General features: G+C 41.6%; 1 protein-coding gene across 1 annotated transcript; it reads left to right on the forward strand.

Annotated features, from left to right (window-relative positions):
• The first annotated feature begins 470 nt into the window (after positions 1-470).
• On the forward strand, positions 471-2576 carry LOC146618941 (low affinity immunoglobulin gamma Fc region receptor III-B-like). Its single transcript, XM_085371022.1, has 6 exons — positions 471-495; positions 587-622; positions 749-1039; positions 1551-1823; positions 2117-2389; positions 2487-2576. The coding sequence occupies exons 1-6, from the start codon at positions 471-473 to the stop codon at positions 2516-2518; spliced, it is 930 nt and encodes a 309-aa protein (XP_085227148.1). The 3' UTR covers positions 2519-2576.
• The last annotated feature ends 12304 nt before the right edge of the window (positions 2577-14880 follow it).

The raw sequence follows: 14880 nt of genomic DNA on the forward strand, positions 1-14880 counted from the left end.
ATTTCCACATTTCAATAAATTGCTGGACCTATTTCCCATTTTCCTGGCAAAATATAAAGGCACGAGGGGTGACTCATGGCTTTTACACAGTGCTGTAAGAGAAAAAAGCTCATAGCAGACTACTGCATCAGTACTACAATAATAAAGTGTAAAATTTGCATTATTTCAATTGGCTTGATACAACAAATAAACAGAACAACTGTGTTTGCTAAATCTGGAAAATATCAACTTTCCACATTAATCAGAAGAAGAAAAAAAGTGTTGTTGGGGAGAACTGTGCAACATATCAGAGCTATTTAACAGGGGTCAGATACAGGAGGGAAGTTCTTTAATTTGCCACATGATGTGTTTGGAAAAGATGAAGTCCTCATGTGTTACACCCCGAGGGGGGGAAGAAGCATTTTCACTTCTCCTTTTAGTGAAAATGAATAAATACTCGATCGGTTTCTGTTTCTTGAAGAGTCTCCAAAATGGACAAGCTCATCTCTCTCTTTGGTGAGTTTTCTTCAGCTCATTTAATGAAAATGTACTTTTACATACTGACCTGATGTAACTGTCATTTAAACTTGATTATTTTCTCTTTCAGTTTTTTCAGCACTCTCACAGATTGTAGTGTCTCATGGTATGGACCAAATATTCTTTACAAATATACTTTCAATTTGCACAGATATTATTTTAGAAGTGATCTCAGGATTTACACTCATTACCAAAATAGATCCTTTAAACGTATTCTTCTTTTTTTCTGCAGTTCCCACTGAGACGTCTTTCAGAGCCAACATCGAGTTGGTGTCAGGACATTCAAGGATCTTCTCGGGGGAGAGAGCACACTTGAGATGCAGTATTCCTGATGTGCACAGGTCTAACTGGACCTACCTGTGGTTCAGGGGCTCTGAGGAGCTCTCACAGACTGGGCAGGAATTAAATCTGTTGAATACCAAAGTTCAAGAGAGCGGGAAATACTACTGCCAAGGAACAAGAAACACGAAGGTGGGAAAGATTCGCACCCAGCAAAGTGTCCCTGTGGAGCTCAAGGTGGACGGTAAGATCTGTTTGTCTGCATGAAAGAAATAAAATTGCTTTGCACGTTAGGCTTCTTTCTTCCTGTGTAATCCTAACACTGGAGCATTGAACATCTATAAGCTTCTTTTCAACTTTAGGTTTTCTGTGCAGCTCATCTAAGACATGCTGTGAGTGATGGCAGCACTTCTTAATACAGCCTGCAACTTATACTGTGACTTTCTAGGGTTTAACATATAAATCTTCTATAATTCTACTTAAAATGTCAATTTGGTACAACAAGGACTTGTTTTGTTTGGGGTTTTTTGTACTTATGTGGTATCTTTTCCCCACCTTATGTTATAACTAGACAGTATATCAGGGGTGCAGGCTGTATTATAGAGTACCTTAACCTCCCCTTCTTGCATTGTAGCATTACGCATTATTGTTAGATGTTGTTACATTAAATGTTAGGAAATTAGTGAATTTCTCCCATTGCTTTACTAATGTAAGATTGGAAGTTATTCAGAGGTAACTCTGTGGTGTTTCCGTAGGTGGCTGGGCGATTCTGCAAGTCCCACGACATCCTCAACTTGTCGGGAGCACATTGGAGGTGACATGTCGTGTCAGAGGGAACCCCCGACTTGAAGACATTATTTTGTACAAAGATGGCGTTGAAGTAATGAGACAAAACGGTCACAAGCCAGATTTCTATCTGACCAACTTGAGCCTTGAGGACCTAGGAGTATATTCTTGCAGGGCTTCCTGGGATGTGATGGGACAAACACACTCTGTCATTTCTGCTGGTGCTCATGTACAGATCTTAGGTGAGATTACACAGAATTGTGTGTTCTTATCTTAGGTGTGGTGTAGTTAAAGGAATGACAGCATGCTTTGAGAGATGTGCTAATCTAGATAGTGTTCTTATAAGTGATCCATTTTTACACCTAGTGCTAAACTTGGTGTGTATAGACCTTCTCCTTTAATGCTGAGCAAGAAAGCCCATATTTCCCACAATGTTAAGTTATTCCTGTTAGTACAATTGAACATAAATATTCTTAGCCTCATGACCTACCACTTTTTTTTTTTCCTTAAATTAAATCAATGTCTTCTGTCACAGAGGTTCTGTCACAGCCAATTTTGAAGATCATCCCCAACTATGATACTCAGCTAAAGAGGATGAAGCTCATTTGCCATGTGCAGTACAACGCCCCTGCTCCTGCCCCTCCGATAGACTTCTATTTCTACAAAAATAACAGGCGACTGGGACCTGCAACCTCTGACAACTATAATGTAGTGAAACAGACTCCAGGGCTGTACAGCTGCAAGGCCAGGGTGCCTCAGTTGGGCCTCTCGAAGTCCAGTGAACCCAAAAACTTTGGACAAATAAGAGGTATTTAAATTTAAATTTACCCCAGCATTTGTTCTACACCGATAAGCCCCAAAGTTCCTAATGGATTGCTAAAAATGTGATACTTTGTGTCTAACAGTTGCACAGCCTCAGAGGCCATCTCATCTCTGACCCAACAGAACCTGAGAAGATGCCACCTCTTCATCCTGGACAAAGGCCAGTATTTCGCCTTGCTTCAGCCACAGATGACTTCCCACCTGCTGCTGCTTCATTACCAACCTCCCCTAACCTCTCCTCTCACCAGCCGATTCAGTTCACTCCAGAAAAGAGCACACCATCACAAGCGCCTCCACTGAAGACTTCATAAGCAGTCCCAACCACTTTGCTGACTACAGACCAGGATTTTAACTCAGCTACAACTCAAGATCAGGCAAATTGATTGGAGGAACCTGGTAACATGTCTGGGGACATAAACATAGTAACTAATTGACAATAAACCAGTAAACCAGTCACCAGTAAACATCCACAACATAAGATGTACTGGCTGGTTTACCAAAACATTTCTTATAACTTTCACTGAAACCAGCTAATTGTTTTCTATCATATTTCTGATGAAACAACACAGTTACAGGCTAATGCAGGAGAGAAACATCATTTAGCTAGCGCACCCACGTTACTAGCGTTACCCAAGGATAACCTGAATTAACCCCCTTATTTGGTCACGTTACTTTAAATAAGTATCAATTTTACATAAATGTATATACTGCTCGTCTACCGCTCTCACCTGAAACGCAGCAAAACAGCAGTTGTGTGTTACTGATGGTAACTGATTACTACTTTTATACGGGATTACTTTGTCAGTCACTCATTTGTGTGATCCGCCACTGCCACCTACTGGCGGAACTAAATATCGCCTTAGCATCAAATCAGGTGGGAGGAAATGAGCTTTTCACTCTGTGTTATGATGTCAACTATTGTCACAACAAAAGCAAAAAAAAAAAAAAGTGATTGGGGGGGCACATTAAAAGAAGTTCATCAAATTCTGAGACTTTTTTAACACTTAAAATACTCAGGGTGCCACACAGCCTCTCTGTGACAACGTAGCATACATTACAAACCAAACCCCTCTACTAATCACGCTGCGTCATTGTCACAGTTCTGTACTGAACTGTGCAATTTTTATCTTTTTGAATTATTTCCAGTTAACAAACATCAAGCGCTGTACCAGAATTGTTGGAGATATCTAACACATACATGTTAAAATCAAATAAAGCATTTTAAAAAATGTTATGTACTGCTGGATTTTATTTTCTGTGAACACAATCACTGGTTTCATAAGACACAGGGGTGCAGTCATATTTTGACAGATTTACATTAAGATGCAGCTGTCGGTGATGACTATTTTGAACACATTTGTCTTTTCTATTTAACACTTTTTGCATGCATGTTCACACAACTTAGGTCATTATAGGTGAAAACAACTAAAAAGGAAGCAGCAGTTAAATCGTGAGAAAAAAGTAGGACCCAAAACGAAGGAGCTTTTTCATTTCATGCAAATGAGGCAAGGGTGACACTGGGTCAGGGCATTGACTTGAAGGTTAACTGAAGGAATCAGTAGAGGAACACAGTAATCTTGCTGACAAATAGATAAACAGCACTGATCATATTTTTGTGCTTTATCTTTTGCGTTGGTAGCTGAATAATAAACTTCTGCACGATCTCTCACTTACTGCTGCTACTTTTAATTAGGATGCTTTAACATAAGGAGGCACTGCATGTGCACAAAAATGTTGGATAAATTATACATTTTTTATGCTAAATATTGAACTTTTACACTTTTATCATTTAAAAAAAAACTTAGTTTCTTCTGTCTGGATAACAGGAGATTCATTTATTTACTACTTGTGAATGCCATCTTCCAATAATTAACTCAGTGGTATTTCTTGGGATGCTTTACTCACTATCTTAAAAAAAATTGGACTGTATTTAACCATTATATTTAATTAGGGTGGTGTCAATCAAAACTTTGGAGCGCTAATCTGCAGCAGCATTATTGTGTGGCGAGTACTATCCCTTCTTAAGAAGAGGCTAGGCAATAATAGAAGACGTGCAGACCAGCATGTACACTAGCACCACCAGTATTCAGACTTTGTGATAGTAAACACAAAGTGTGCATCACGGCTTGTCTGAGTAAAGCAGAAATCCAGAGAAGATGCTGTCGTCCTCACTGTTGGCATACGCTCCATTCCAGTCTCTGAGCGTCTCCATCCACAATCATTCCTCAGCACCTGATTGGAAAACTAGGCCTGCTGCGCCTGAACACCTCCCTCTGCAACTGGATCCTGGACTTTCTGACAGAGAGACCTCAGACAGTCCGGATCAGTAACAGCACCTCCAACACCACCACACTGAGCACTGGAGCCCCTCAGGGATGTGTGCTCAGCCCACTGCTGTTCACTCTGTTGTGGGCAGAGGGGGACAAATTTTGTCTGGGATAACTACCTTGGCACAACACCTGGTTTAGCAGCATGTGGCGAGGCTCCAAATGCTTTCAGTGTGAACTCCAGACCGCTGACAGGTCTCGCACTCAACAGCCGCTTTATCAGATGACGCATAATGCTCCGACGTGCTAAGGTCACTACATGGGTTACTCCATGTCTCAAGTTTTTTGAGGTGCTTTTGTGATATTTAATGGATCGGATTACTTTTTTTTTTCTCCCCGATATACGATCTAGTAATTTAGGTCAGGGTCAGACCGATATCGATACTGTATATCGGCTCGGTCCATCCCTAGGTTTTACTGTCATTGTTTCTAAAGAACCGGTGTGTAAAAACCGTCTGTCCGTCCGTCCGTACATACGTATGTATATATGTATGTATGTATAATGTCACAAAAGTCAAATCATCCCAAACTGGTTTCTAGAACCTGACATTAAGTACTTTTCAAGAAATCTGCAGCAACTGTGTGTCTGTCTGTGGCTGTCTTGTCAACATGGACCAAAATATCTGAGAAATGTTTCCGGCACCTTGTTGAATCAATGACATGAAGAATAAGGACAATTCTGAATGCAAAAGGAGATCCAACCCAGATTACCAGTATAGTCTTCTGCTGTTGTAGACCATCTGCTTCGAGGTTTGATGTGTTGTGAACTCAGAGAAACTCTTCTGCGTACCTTGGTTGTTACAAGTGGTTATTTCGCACATGTGGCACTAATAATCATGCCATGCTTAAAGTCACTTAAATCGTTTTTTCCCCATTCTGATGCTCAGCTTGAAGTTCAGCAGGTTGTCTTGACTATGTTTGCATACCTAAATAATAAAGTGGCCAATGAGTAAATAGCATAATAAAATATTCCTTTCTTATAAAGTCATTTTAAAGTGCATACCATTTTCTCCCTTTAAGCCCATAGATGAAGCCCATAGCCCACTGATGCAAGGTGGCCCAGGTAAACCAGTTCTTCCTGCATGGCCTTTTTCTCCAAATGGCTCTGTGTAAAATAAGTGTGAGTGGAAAATCTGTCAGGCCTCTGTGGACCGTGATCTGAGGGCCGGGTTTCTTGGTGTACTGGTACTTTGGCTTCGGAGTAGACTTAGCTTCAGTGTAGTACACCACAATGAGAGCAACCGCAACTACGTCCAGTCAACTGACCGACCGACAGTGTTTATAATGAAACAGTTCGAGAGGCCAACTGCGGGGCCAGCGGCAGCAACTGTGGCAAAGCAGGTCCGGAGACCGACCATGGGGAAAGTGGCGATGGCAAAGCGGGCACAGGCGATGACCCTCGGGCGGCTTGGCACGCTGGACGTGGCTTGGCAGGGGCAGGCCTGACAGTGGCTAGTCCAAACAACGCATTGACCTCAGCCTGAGGCATGGCGGGACCAGGCGAGGTGGAACCAGGTGTGGCAGGACCAGGCATGGGCGTAGAAATGGCAGACGGTGATGGTGTATTCAGATGGAAGAGCTGCAGGCGACGGTGTGGATGCCACGGCCGGTTGAGCAGATGACGGCATGGCAGATGCAGGCAGTTGAGCTGGTGGCGTAGCAGCTGCAGGTGGTTTTGTAGGTGGTAGCGTGACAGGATGCAGGACATGCTGGGCTACGACTCCAGCTGATGTGGGAAACCCAGGTGGCTGTGAGGGCTCTCTGGAGCTCCCAGTGGAGACAGGTGATGGCTGTATGGATTCAGCTGATGGAGCAGGATGCTGGGCGGGCTTAGCTGAGCCTCCAGCTGTCACAGCAAACTGATGGCTGAGTTCTCCTGAGCCACCTCTTTCCTATCGGTGGACGAATGTACCATGTCGACCAATTAAAAAAAACAGTCAACACGTGGGATTTGGTTGTTTAGGAAGAGGGAAAAGTTTTAGGAGTGACGGTAACGGCAGCGAGACAGAGCGAGCGAGTGAGAGAGAGAGTTTTTAGATGTGGGAGATTTGTGACGTTTAGTGTGGAGTGTTTACTTAGTGTGTTGTGTTGTCTTGTGTAGTTGTTCTGTTGTGTAGTCGTTTTGTTTTGTGTGTCAGTGAGGGCACTAATGAATGTCACAAAGGCACATTGCAGTGTAAACACTGTCACTAAGTAGAAAACCAGCGGAGTGATACACCTGTTGTCAGGCCTGCAGGTTTATCCCTGCGCTGTTCTGTCTTTTGGTGGACAAACTTTTTTTTACTGGCACACATCATTTGTGGGGCATCTTATTGCGAAACCTGATTGTTCTCTCATTTTAGTTTTAGTAATATTTTTAAATGGTTGTACAAAATGAAGAAAAAAAACAGCAGGTGTATTGGCTGCATTTTTAGATAAATAGTTGTATATGTTTACAAAATGTACAATTTATATTTGCATTTCAAGTTATAAACATTTACTGTTTTTTTTTTTTACAGAAAAAAAATACTACTAGGATTTTAAGTTCTTTGTGTGATTTCAGATCAGTAATACTAATGCAGTATGTCAGTGAAAAAAACAACTAAATTCAGTTGAGCTGAAAAGAATGACACCAAACAAGGCAAGAGGGAAAAAATAAAATGAAACAATTTGAGGGTGAAATACAAACGTAAACTCAAAAGGAGTCAAAAACGGCTGTTGTATTACAGACCTCTGTGGGTTGATCCAACAAATCATGAAAAATTAGGTTTACATTTTTGTTCATGACAGTGCAGATTTCTGACATATTGTGTAATTTAAGTATCTAACAATGTGATTGTTTTCTAACAAAAAACAGTGTGAAACTTAAGTTAGACTTGTGTTTGTAAATGAACCGCCCCATGTTGTGTAGCTTTCTGGATTTTATACTTGTTGGGCTACATATTTATTTATTATACAGGCTATACAGTACATACAATCAAAACTCACATGTTTTATGTAACTAAAGTGTTTAATTATGTGGGCTACAGAGAATAATTAAATTCTAGACTATATTTATATGAAAAACGTGTATACTTACTGCATTTGAATTATTCTAACCATATGTAACCACCTGCATATGTGTTTGGAAAAAAAAAAGGCTTTGATTTTGCCACCCCATTTGATTCCTTTGCCACCCTCATGCCACCCTAAGAAAATTTCTCTAGATCCGCCCCGCTCTAGCGTAGATGACTGGCTCTGCCATGTTTTTTTTTTTTTTTTTTTTTTTTTTTCTTTTGCCTGTCCCGTTTGGCTCTTTTGCCATCAGAATTATTGTCTAAAGGCAAAGAAAGATGCCCAACGGATTTACTTTACCAAATTGACCATCCCAGCCTTGCCGTAATGGTCCATTTGATTCACCTCTTATTGTTTATTTTATTTTCACTTACTGAATACGGGACAGACTTGACTGGGGGAAAGAAGGGGAGAAAGAAAGAGGGAAAGAGAAACAAGCTGAGAAGAGGGACGGGGAGAAGGGCAAAAAACAAAAACCAAAAGAACGGGCAGAAAAAAAAAGAAAAAGAAAAAGAAAATGCATATATCAATCACCTCGATCACCTGCTGAGAAAGAAAAAAGAAAACAAGCAGAAGAGAACAAGAGTAATAGAATAAACAACATCACAATGATATATGGGAATATGACAGTAAATACTAAATATTAAACATTATTGTGCAGCACATAAGATCAACAGAACACAGTGTGCTTTGAGGTAGGAGCCAAAAAGGGTGTAGTTTGTGGGTGTGATCACCCGTGTGTACACCTGTGAGCATGGACGCGTTTGTTTTTTTAAAAGGTTCCTTCATGTAATGATCTGCTAGAGGGTGTGGGGGGGCCACAGCCCCGTCCTCCAGGGCATGAAGCAGGTATGGAGGAGATCAACACTCCAGACATCCAGAGGCCCCCAGAACACAAGAGACCAAGGAAGACCAACAGAGGGGCAGCCGCGCCTGAGTGACCGAGCCCCAGGCCGAGAGGCCGGGGGCACCCCACCTCCGAAGTGGCCCGACCGAGCCCCAGGCTCCAGGCCCCGATAAACGGCCGCCAAGGAGTGAGCCGGTGTGTACCTGGACGCCCATCCCCAGACACAAAGAACAACCAACGCACCGATGTCTGAGGGAGTCCGCCACTGGCAGGGGGAGTGGTGGGGGGAGATAGGCCTCCAAACCTTGGAGGGCCTGAGATGTCCCCAGAGAGGTGGCGTCTGATACCCAACCTGACATATAGACACAGACATACAGGCACACACATTTACAAACATCCATTCCCACCCTCATGCTCTCATATGCACTTACTCCACACTCAACCAACGTGGAGACAGACATAAAGAGACGCTGTACACACGATCACACTCCCCAAGCGTACTCTAAGCCCCGGGTCTAGGTACCCTTGCCCCTGGAGGGGGGGAACTGCACCCAGACCCAGGTGGTGTTACCCTTTTCCCTGCGGTGGGGGGAGGCAGACCGCCCCGACTCCGCAGCAGCAGGGAGGCCCCACACTCCAGACCGCAGTCGGACGGCCAACTCCTCCTAGCCCCCCCGCTCCAACAGGCAGCAGAGAACGGGGGTGTGTGAAGACTCTAAACCTCCCTCCGCCCGCTCATATGTAGTGTTGATGCATGTGTGTTCTAAGGTGCATTTAAAACCCAGGAGGGCATGGAGCTACCTGCCAGAGAGCAGCAGGTAAGTGCATAGTCCCTCCTGCTAGCCCTCAATGTCTACGTGTATTTAAAATTGAGAGGTGGGCAACGACGCCAGGGGTGGGGTGTACACCCTGATGGTAGTTTGGATTCCGTGTATCGTGCCCACCCCCAAGATCCTATATGTATGTGTAATGAGAGTGTGAGTAATGTGAATGTCTAAGTTGTGGGATAAAATTGAGGCAGAGGCAGCCAGAAGGGGACCGGGGGGGGGGGGGGGGGGGGGGGGGGGGGTAGCCTCCTCTGCACCCTGGTGACATACCCCTACTCCAAGGTCCTGCATGTGTGGGTGGTTGTGGTGGAGCGGGAAGAGGGAGGCAGCTGAAGATGGGGAGGGAAGGCTCTGCCATGTTTTTAATGTTTCTTCTTTCCGTGTGTCCGCTACTTTGAAACGCTTGGGTCTCTCTGCCCGCCACAGTTTCAAACTGGTCATGTGACTGCGTGGCCACATCTGATTGGTAAAAAAGTTACCGGAAACTCCACTGGTGGCATGTTATCTAATGTGTTAAACTAATTATTTTTTAAAAAGTAACGAGTCAAATTTTGCAAATGTAGCGGAGTAAAAGTACCGTTTCTTCTTCACAAATGTACTCAAGTAAAAGTAAAAAGTATCGTGCAAAAAAGGTACTTTAAAAGTACATTTTTTTCAAAAACTTACTCAAGTAAATGTAACGGAGTAAATGTAACTCGTTACTACCCACCTCTGCCGAGGGTGACGCGTTTCCCTTTGTTTTTCTTTTCCTTTCTTTTTTGTTAACTGTATCCACAATTGTTCTATAAAAATATTTTGAGTAAAAACCTGCATTCTATCAGAAAGCCACCAGATGGCGATAGCTCTGATTATAGAAATGCACATGAAAAGCTTTCATTCTTGACCTCTTTGAACACTGCTGAGTTTGACAAGTTTGTTATTTTTGGGTTGTGCATTTATTTGCTTTCTTGGAGAGAGTAAGATGAGAAGCTTAATGCCACTCTCGTCTCTGAACAATAAATGTAAAACTGCTAAATGTTTTGTTGTAAATTAGTATGCAGAAAAACCAAAGCGTAGAAGCTTTCTGTCACCTGTGGATACGGCTAGGCTGGCTGCAGCTGCCAGAGTGGTATGAATGCTCCTGACTCTGCACCAGAAAGCAAATAAGAGTGTTTACTAAAATTTCAGATAATTTTGAACCACAGGAATCACAAGGTAGATTCCTGGAGGCCAGCAACACTCAGTTAGGGGTCTGTCACTGTTACAGTCTGGACCTGTTAAAGTTTTAGACTTGCTGATATCCTCAATCCAGCTGTGCAGTGGAAACAGAGCGGCTCCATTCAAAGTTTTTCTGAAACACATCTGCTTGTCACCCACTGTGGCATCTTCTGTACCTCAGCTATTGTTCGCCCTTTTATGTACAGAGAGGATAAAACAGACAATATCCGGATGGAACTATCAGATGAGGATTTATTTTAAGTGTATGTCTCCGGGGTATGTAGGCCCTTAATTCCCAAGTTGTATCTAACAAAGTAATGGGTAGGGTGAAGTTAGTGAGGTAGTGGGGGACTCCCAGTGGTTGTTTGTAATCTGTGCTGTGTGTTGCATATTCCATTTATGTCGAGAAATCCTCCAGTTACACCTGTAGAAATACTCCTTTTTTTCATGGCTGACCTCCAGTCACAAGCTGAATGTACAGAAGTGATTTAATTTTTCTATACAGTGTTGGTTAATCCTCCTTCTGGATGAAGTCGGAGACGATAATCCTGTAATATTTACAGGAGATTAAAAAAAACATTGAATGCTGCTCGAATGTATGCAGAAGCCATTTATCAGGTTTTTAAAAAACATGTTAAACTGCATCTTTTTTACCTTATAGGTTTGTTGTTGTGTGACATGGGAGAAATGAACAGAATATGTCTTTTATTTAAATGTAACTTATTGGGGCAGTATTAGTATATTTGCATCTATGGGTGCGTGATTAATAAAAATAGAAAAGTCAGATGGACTGTTGTGGTTCCTTTTATGTTTCACATGACTGTGATTGTCACGATTTTGCAAGTCAGGAATGAAGTGGAATTAACCCAGAATTTTAGCTGTGTCTACTGTTCTGTATGGTATCCAGTAGGGGAACACTTTAAGGGTGGCTTCTTGGCAGCATATCTTAAGGATGTGTTTTTCATGACGTGGCTGGTGATCTGCTGTTGATAGCATTTTAGGCCTCTCACTTCTTCTTTTGCTCTACATTTGTCCAATTTACTTAAATTTGTAAGGACACACTTCATACCCTGCTGAGGTTTCAATCACCTTTTTGGTGCTAAACTAGTATTTAGTGGCTTTCAAACTGTTTTATCTTAAATATTTTTCCAATATTTTCACTGATTGAACCACAAAATATGTTTCTGTGACAGGCTGCTAATAAAAAAATGCCTGAAGATACAATTTAAAAATGGTCCTTAGTTATATTGTCTGTAACAAATAAAGACAAAAAAAACAAAAAAAACACATTCCCATGAATATTGTCAGCTATAAGGAGTCGACTAAAAAACAAGAAAAACAAAAGAGAAGCCAAGAAAGCCTCAAGAACTATTGCTCAAGACCTCTTGACTCAAGGAAAAATCAGAGAAAAGAAAAAGAGAACAAGAAAACACACCCTTCCTGTGAAAAACCCCCAGTGATTAATTTTCACTAAAAGGGTTCAAATGAGCTCGAAAGAATAATGCAACAAATAATATTTTACATTTTGTGAGTACAGCTCAACAAAAGCTTATTTTAAACGTGTGCAATGAGGTTGTGGTATTTTTGGCAGTGAATTTTATAAAAACATGGAGTGTCATTCCATTTATTTATATATCTTATAATATCTTAATGTAGATAAACTGCTTTAGGCTCAATCTAAGTTAAACCCATGTGAACTGCAGCCTCGGTCTCCTGTTTTTAACTAAGTGGTACCTGGTGTGGTCTTCTGCTGCCACAGACCATCTGCTTCGAGGTTTGATGTGGTCACAGATGCTCTTCTGCCGAAGAGTAAGTGTCTACAGCCATCTGAAAAACACGGTGGAGGCTCTGCCATGGCCACTATCTGGAAAATGACTGATTGGCAGCTGAATATATTCACACTGCGGTTCAATGAAAGCATACCTGGATTTAAACAACACACACACACAATGGGACACTGTCAGTCATGGATTGGCCTCCCCACAGCCTGAACCTCAGCATTACTAAATCTAAATGCTAAGCTAAAGAGCTTTAAGTGTCCTTCCAAAAGCCTGGAGAAATATTCCGGAAGACTTCTTAAAGAAATTAAAAGAAAACTGCCTCAGACAGTTTGGACTGTGTACAAGAATAACAGTCATCATTCCAAATATTGATCGTTAAGCTTGTTAGAATTATACAAATTTTATTTTTGCCTGATATGCTGTTTTTTCACATTTCAATAAATCGCTGCACCTATTTCTCATTTCCCTGGTAAAATATAAAGACACGAGGGGTGACTCATGACATTTTGCACAGTGCCGTAAGAAAAACAGCTTATAGCAGGCTGCGAGCTGTTTTTGCATCGGTACTACAATAATAAAGTGTAAAATGTGTATTATTTCAATTAGCTTGATTTAACTGTAACTACAGGGGTCCAACAAACAATGGCGACGCATCATCACGCATCTGTTTTTAAGAACAGGCTCAAGACCCACCTTTTTAATTTAGCTTTTACTTAATGTTTATTTATTTTATGCTTATTTATTCTATCCGGTTATTCTATTATTAATTTAGGCTTTACCTAATATTTATTGATTTTATTCTTATTAATTTTTTAATCTTCTTACTCTATTTATATTTATATTGTATCCCGTTCTTATTTATTTTATCGTTTTACCCTGTACATATCCTATTGTGTCATGTCTCCAGTGTTTCCTCGGAGGGCGCTCTCTGCACCGGGGCTGTGATCGACCGTGGCTGCTGGGGCTCTGGGGGTCCTCTCAGCCTGGTTGGGGGGCTCCTTTGCCTCCCTCCTGCTGTGTGCCCAGCCTGGAGGCTGCGGTCTGTGATTGGCTCCCGGTGCAGACGGCCCCCTGTTATAGTGTTTCCTCACTTGGCACATGCGTACCCAGCCCAATTTTACTCTTTAAGTGTGCGTGTGTGTGTGTGTGTGGGGGGGGGGGGGGGGGGGTATGTGTGTATTCACATTGTTTATGTTAATGAGAGTGTGGGGAGTGAGTTGGAGGGTGGGGTGGAGTGGGCTGCTTTTAACTATGTAAAGCACTTTGTGCTACATTTTTTTTTGTATGAAAAGTGCTTTATAAATAAAGATTGATTGATTGATATTGACGTCTTCGGAAGATTATTTCTCTCTCTCTCTTTCTCATTTTCTTCAGACACCGTGAAAACTACAGAAAACACAGTTTACAACGTAAATATCTCTGAAACCCATTAAAGTCTCTCATGTTAGTGTCAATAAACAGTCTCGAGCTAGCGGAACAGGAAAAATGCAACATAACGGATATTACTGAAAATATCCTCTTATCGCCAATATAAAACATTTATACAACATGATATATACAATATACTGTACATGAAAACCATTACCATGTGCGCTTCTTAGACCACATGCACAATAACATTACTGTTGTGGCTGTAGCTCTGTATCCATGCTAGTTCTGACCCACAATGCCATGGATGTGCTCTCAGCTAAACTCTGGTCACGTGACCATCACAAACTCTACCTCAAACAAACTTTACAGCACTTTACACTTTATAACACTTTTAACAAACCCTTCTTTTGTAATCACATATTTTAGACACGTTTTTAATCAATGCTAGCTACACTTTTGTTTTATCCAATCCATTTTTAACCCTTTCCAACAAATATATGAACTAAATGAAATGTGAATCTATCATAGAAACATATAAAACAAACACCTTCATTTTACAATAACAAATAAACAGAACAACTGTGTTTGCTAATTCTAGAAAATATCAAGTTTCCACATTAAACAGATGAAGAAAAATAGTGTTGTTGGGGAGGACTGTGCAACACATCAGTCCAAAACCTCCCACAGGGGGGTCAGATAACAGGTGACTGTGGGGGAAATAAAACACGATCCACATGGTTTTCATTCTCATCAAGCGATTCAGTGACTCCTTGTGGTCTCTTGATGAAGGAAGAGATCCCTGCTATCAGGATAGAAATGTTTCCTGTGTTAAAAATGGTCAGTTCCCATTTACTTGTAATTATTCTTCCTGTGATGTGACCATGTCAAAAAAATGCCTTCACAGCATAAAAGACAATTTGCCACAAGATGTGGTTTACCATGAAATTAATTTTAGCCTAGGGTAGAAATCTTTTTGGTAAGAAGGATGTCCTGATATGGCGCACCCCGAGGGGGGGAAGAAGCATTTTCACTTCTCCTTTTAGTGAAAATGAATAAATACTTGATCGGTTTCTGTTTCTTGAAGAGTCTCCAAA

This window comes from Diplotaxodon limnothrissa, linkage group LG14 (genome assembly GCF_057381915.1).
Source record: "Diplotaxodon limnothrissa isolate DT_005_m linkage group LG14, D_limnothrissa_male_GT1.1, whole genome shotgun sequence".
In the NCBI taxonomy this organism is placed as follows: domain Eukaryota; kingdom Metazoa; phylum Chordata; class Actinopteri; order Cichliformes; family Cichlidae; genus Diplotaxodon; species Diplotaxodon limnothrissa.

Excerpts from the sequence above, each read along its gene's own strand:
- LOC146618941 (XM_085371022.1), top strand. The coding sequence starts at position 471 with ATGGACAAGCTCATCTCTCTCTTTG. Across the intron at positions 496-586 it reads CAAGCTCATCTCTCTCTTTG|TTTTTTCAGCACTCTCACAG; the intron begins GTGAGTTTTCTT and ends TTTCTCTTTCAG. Across the intron at positions 623-748 it reads ACAGATTGTAGTGTCTCATG|TTCCCACTGAGACGTCTTTC; the intron begins GTATGGACCAAA and ends TTTTTTCTGCAG.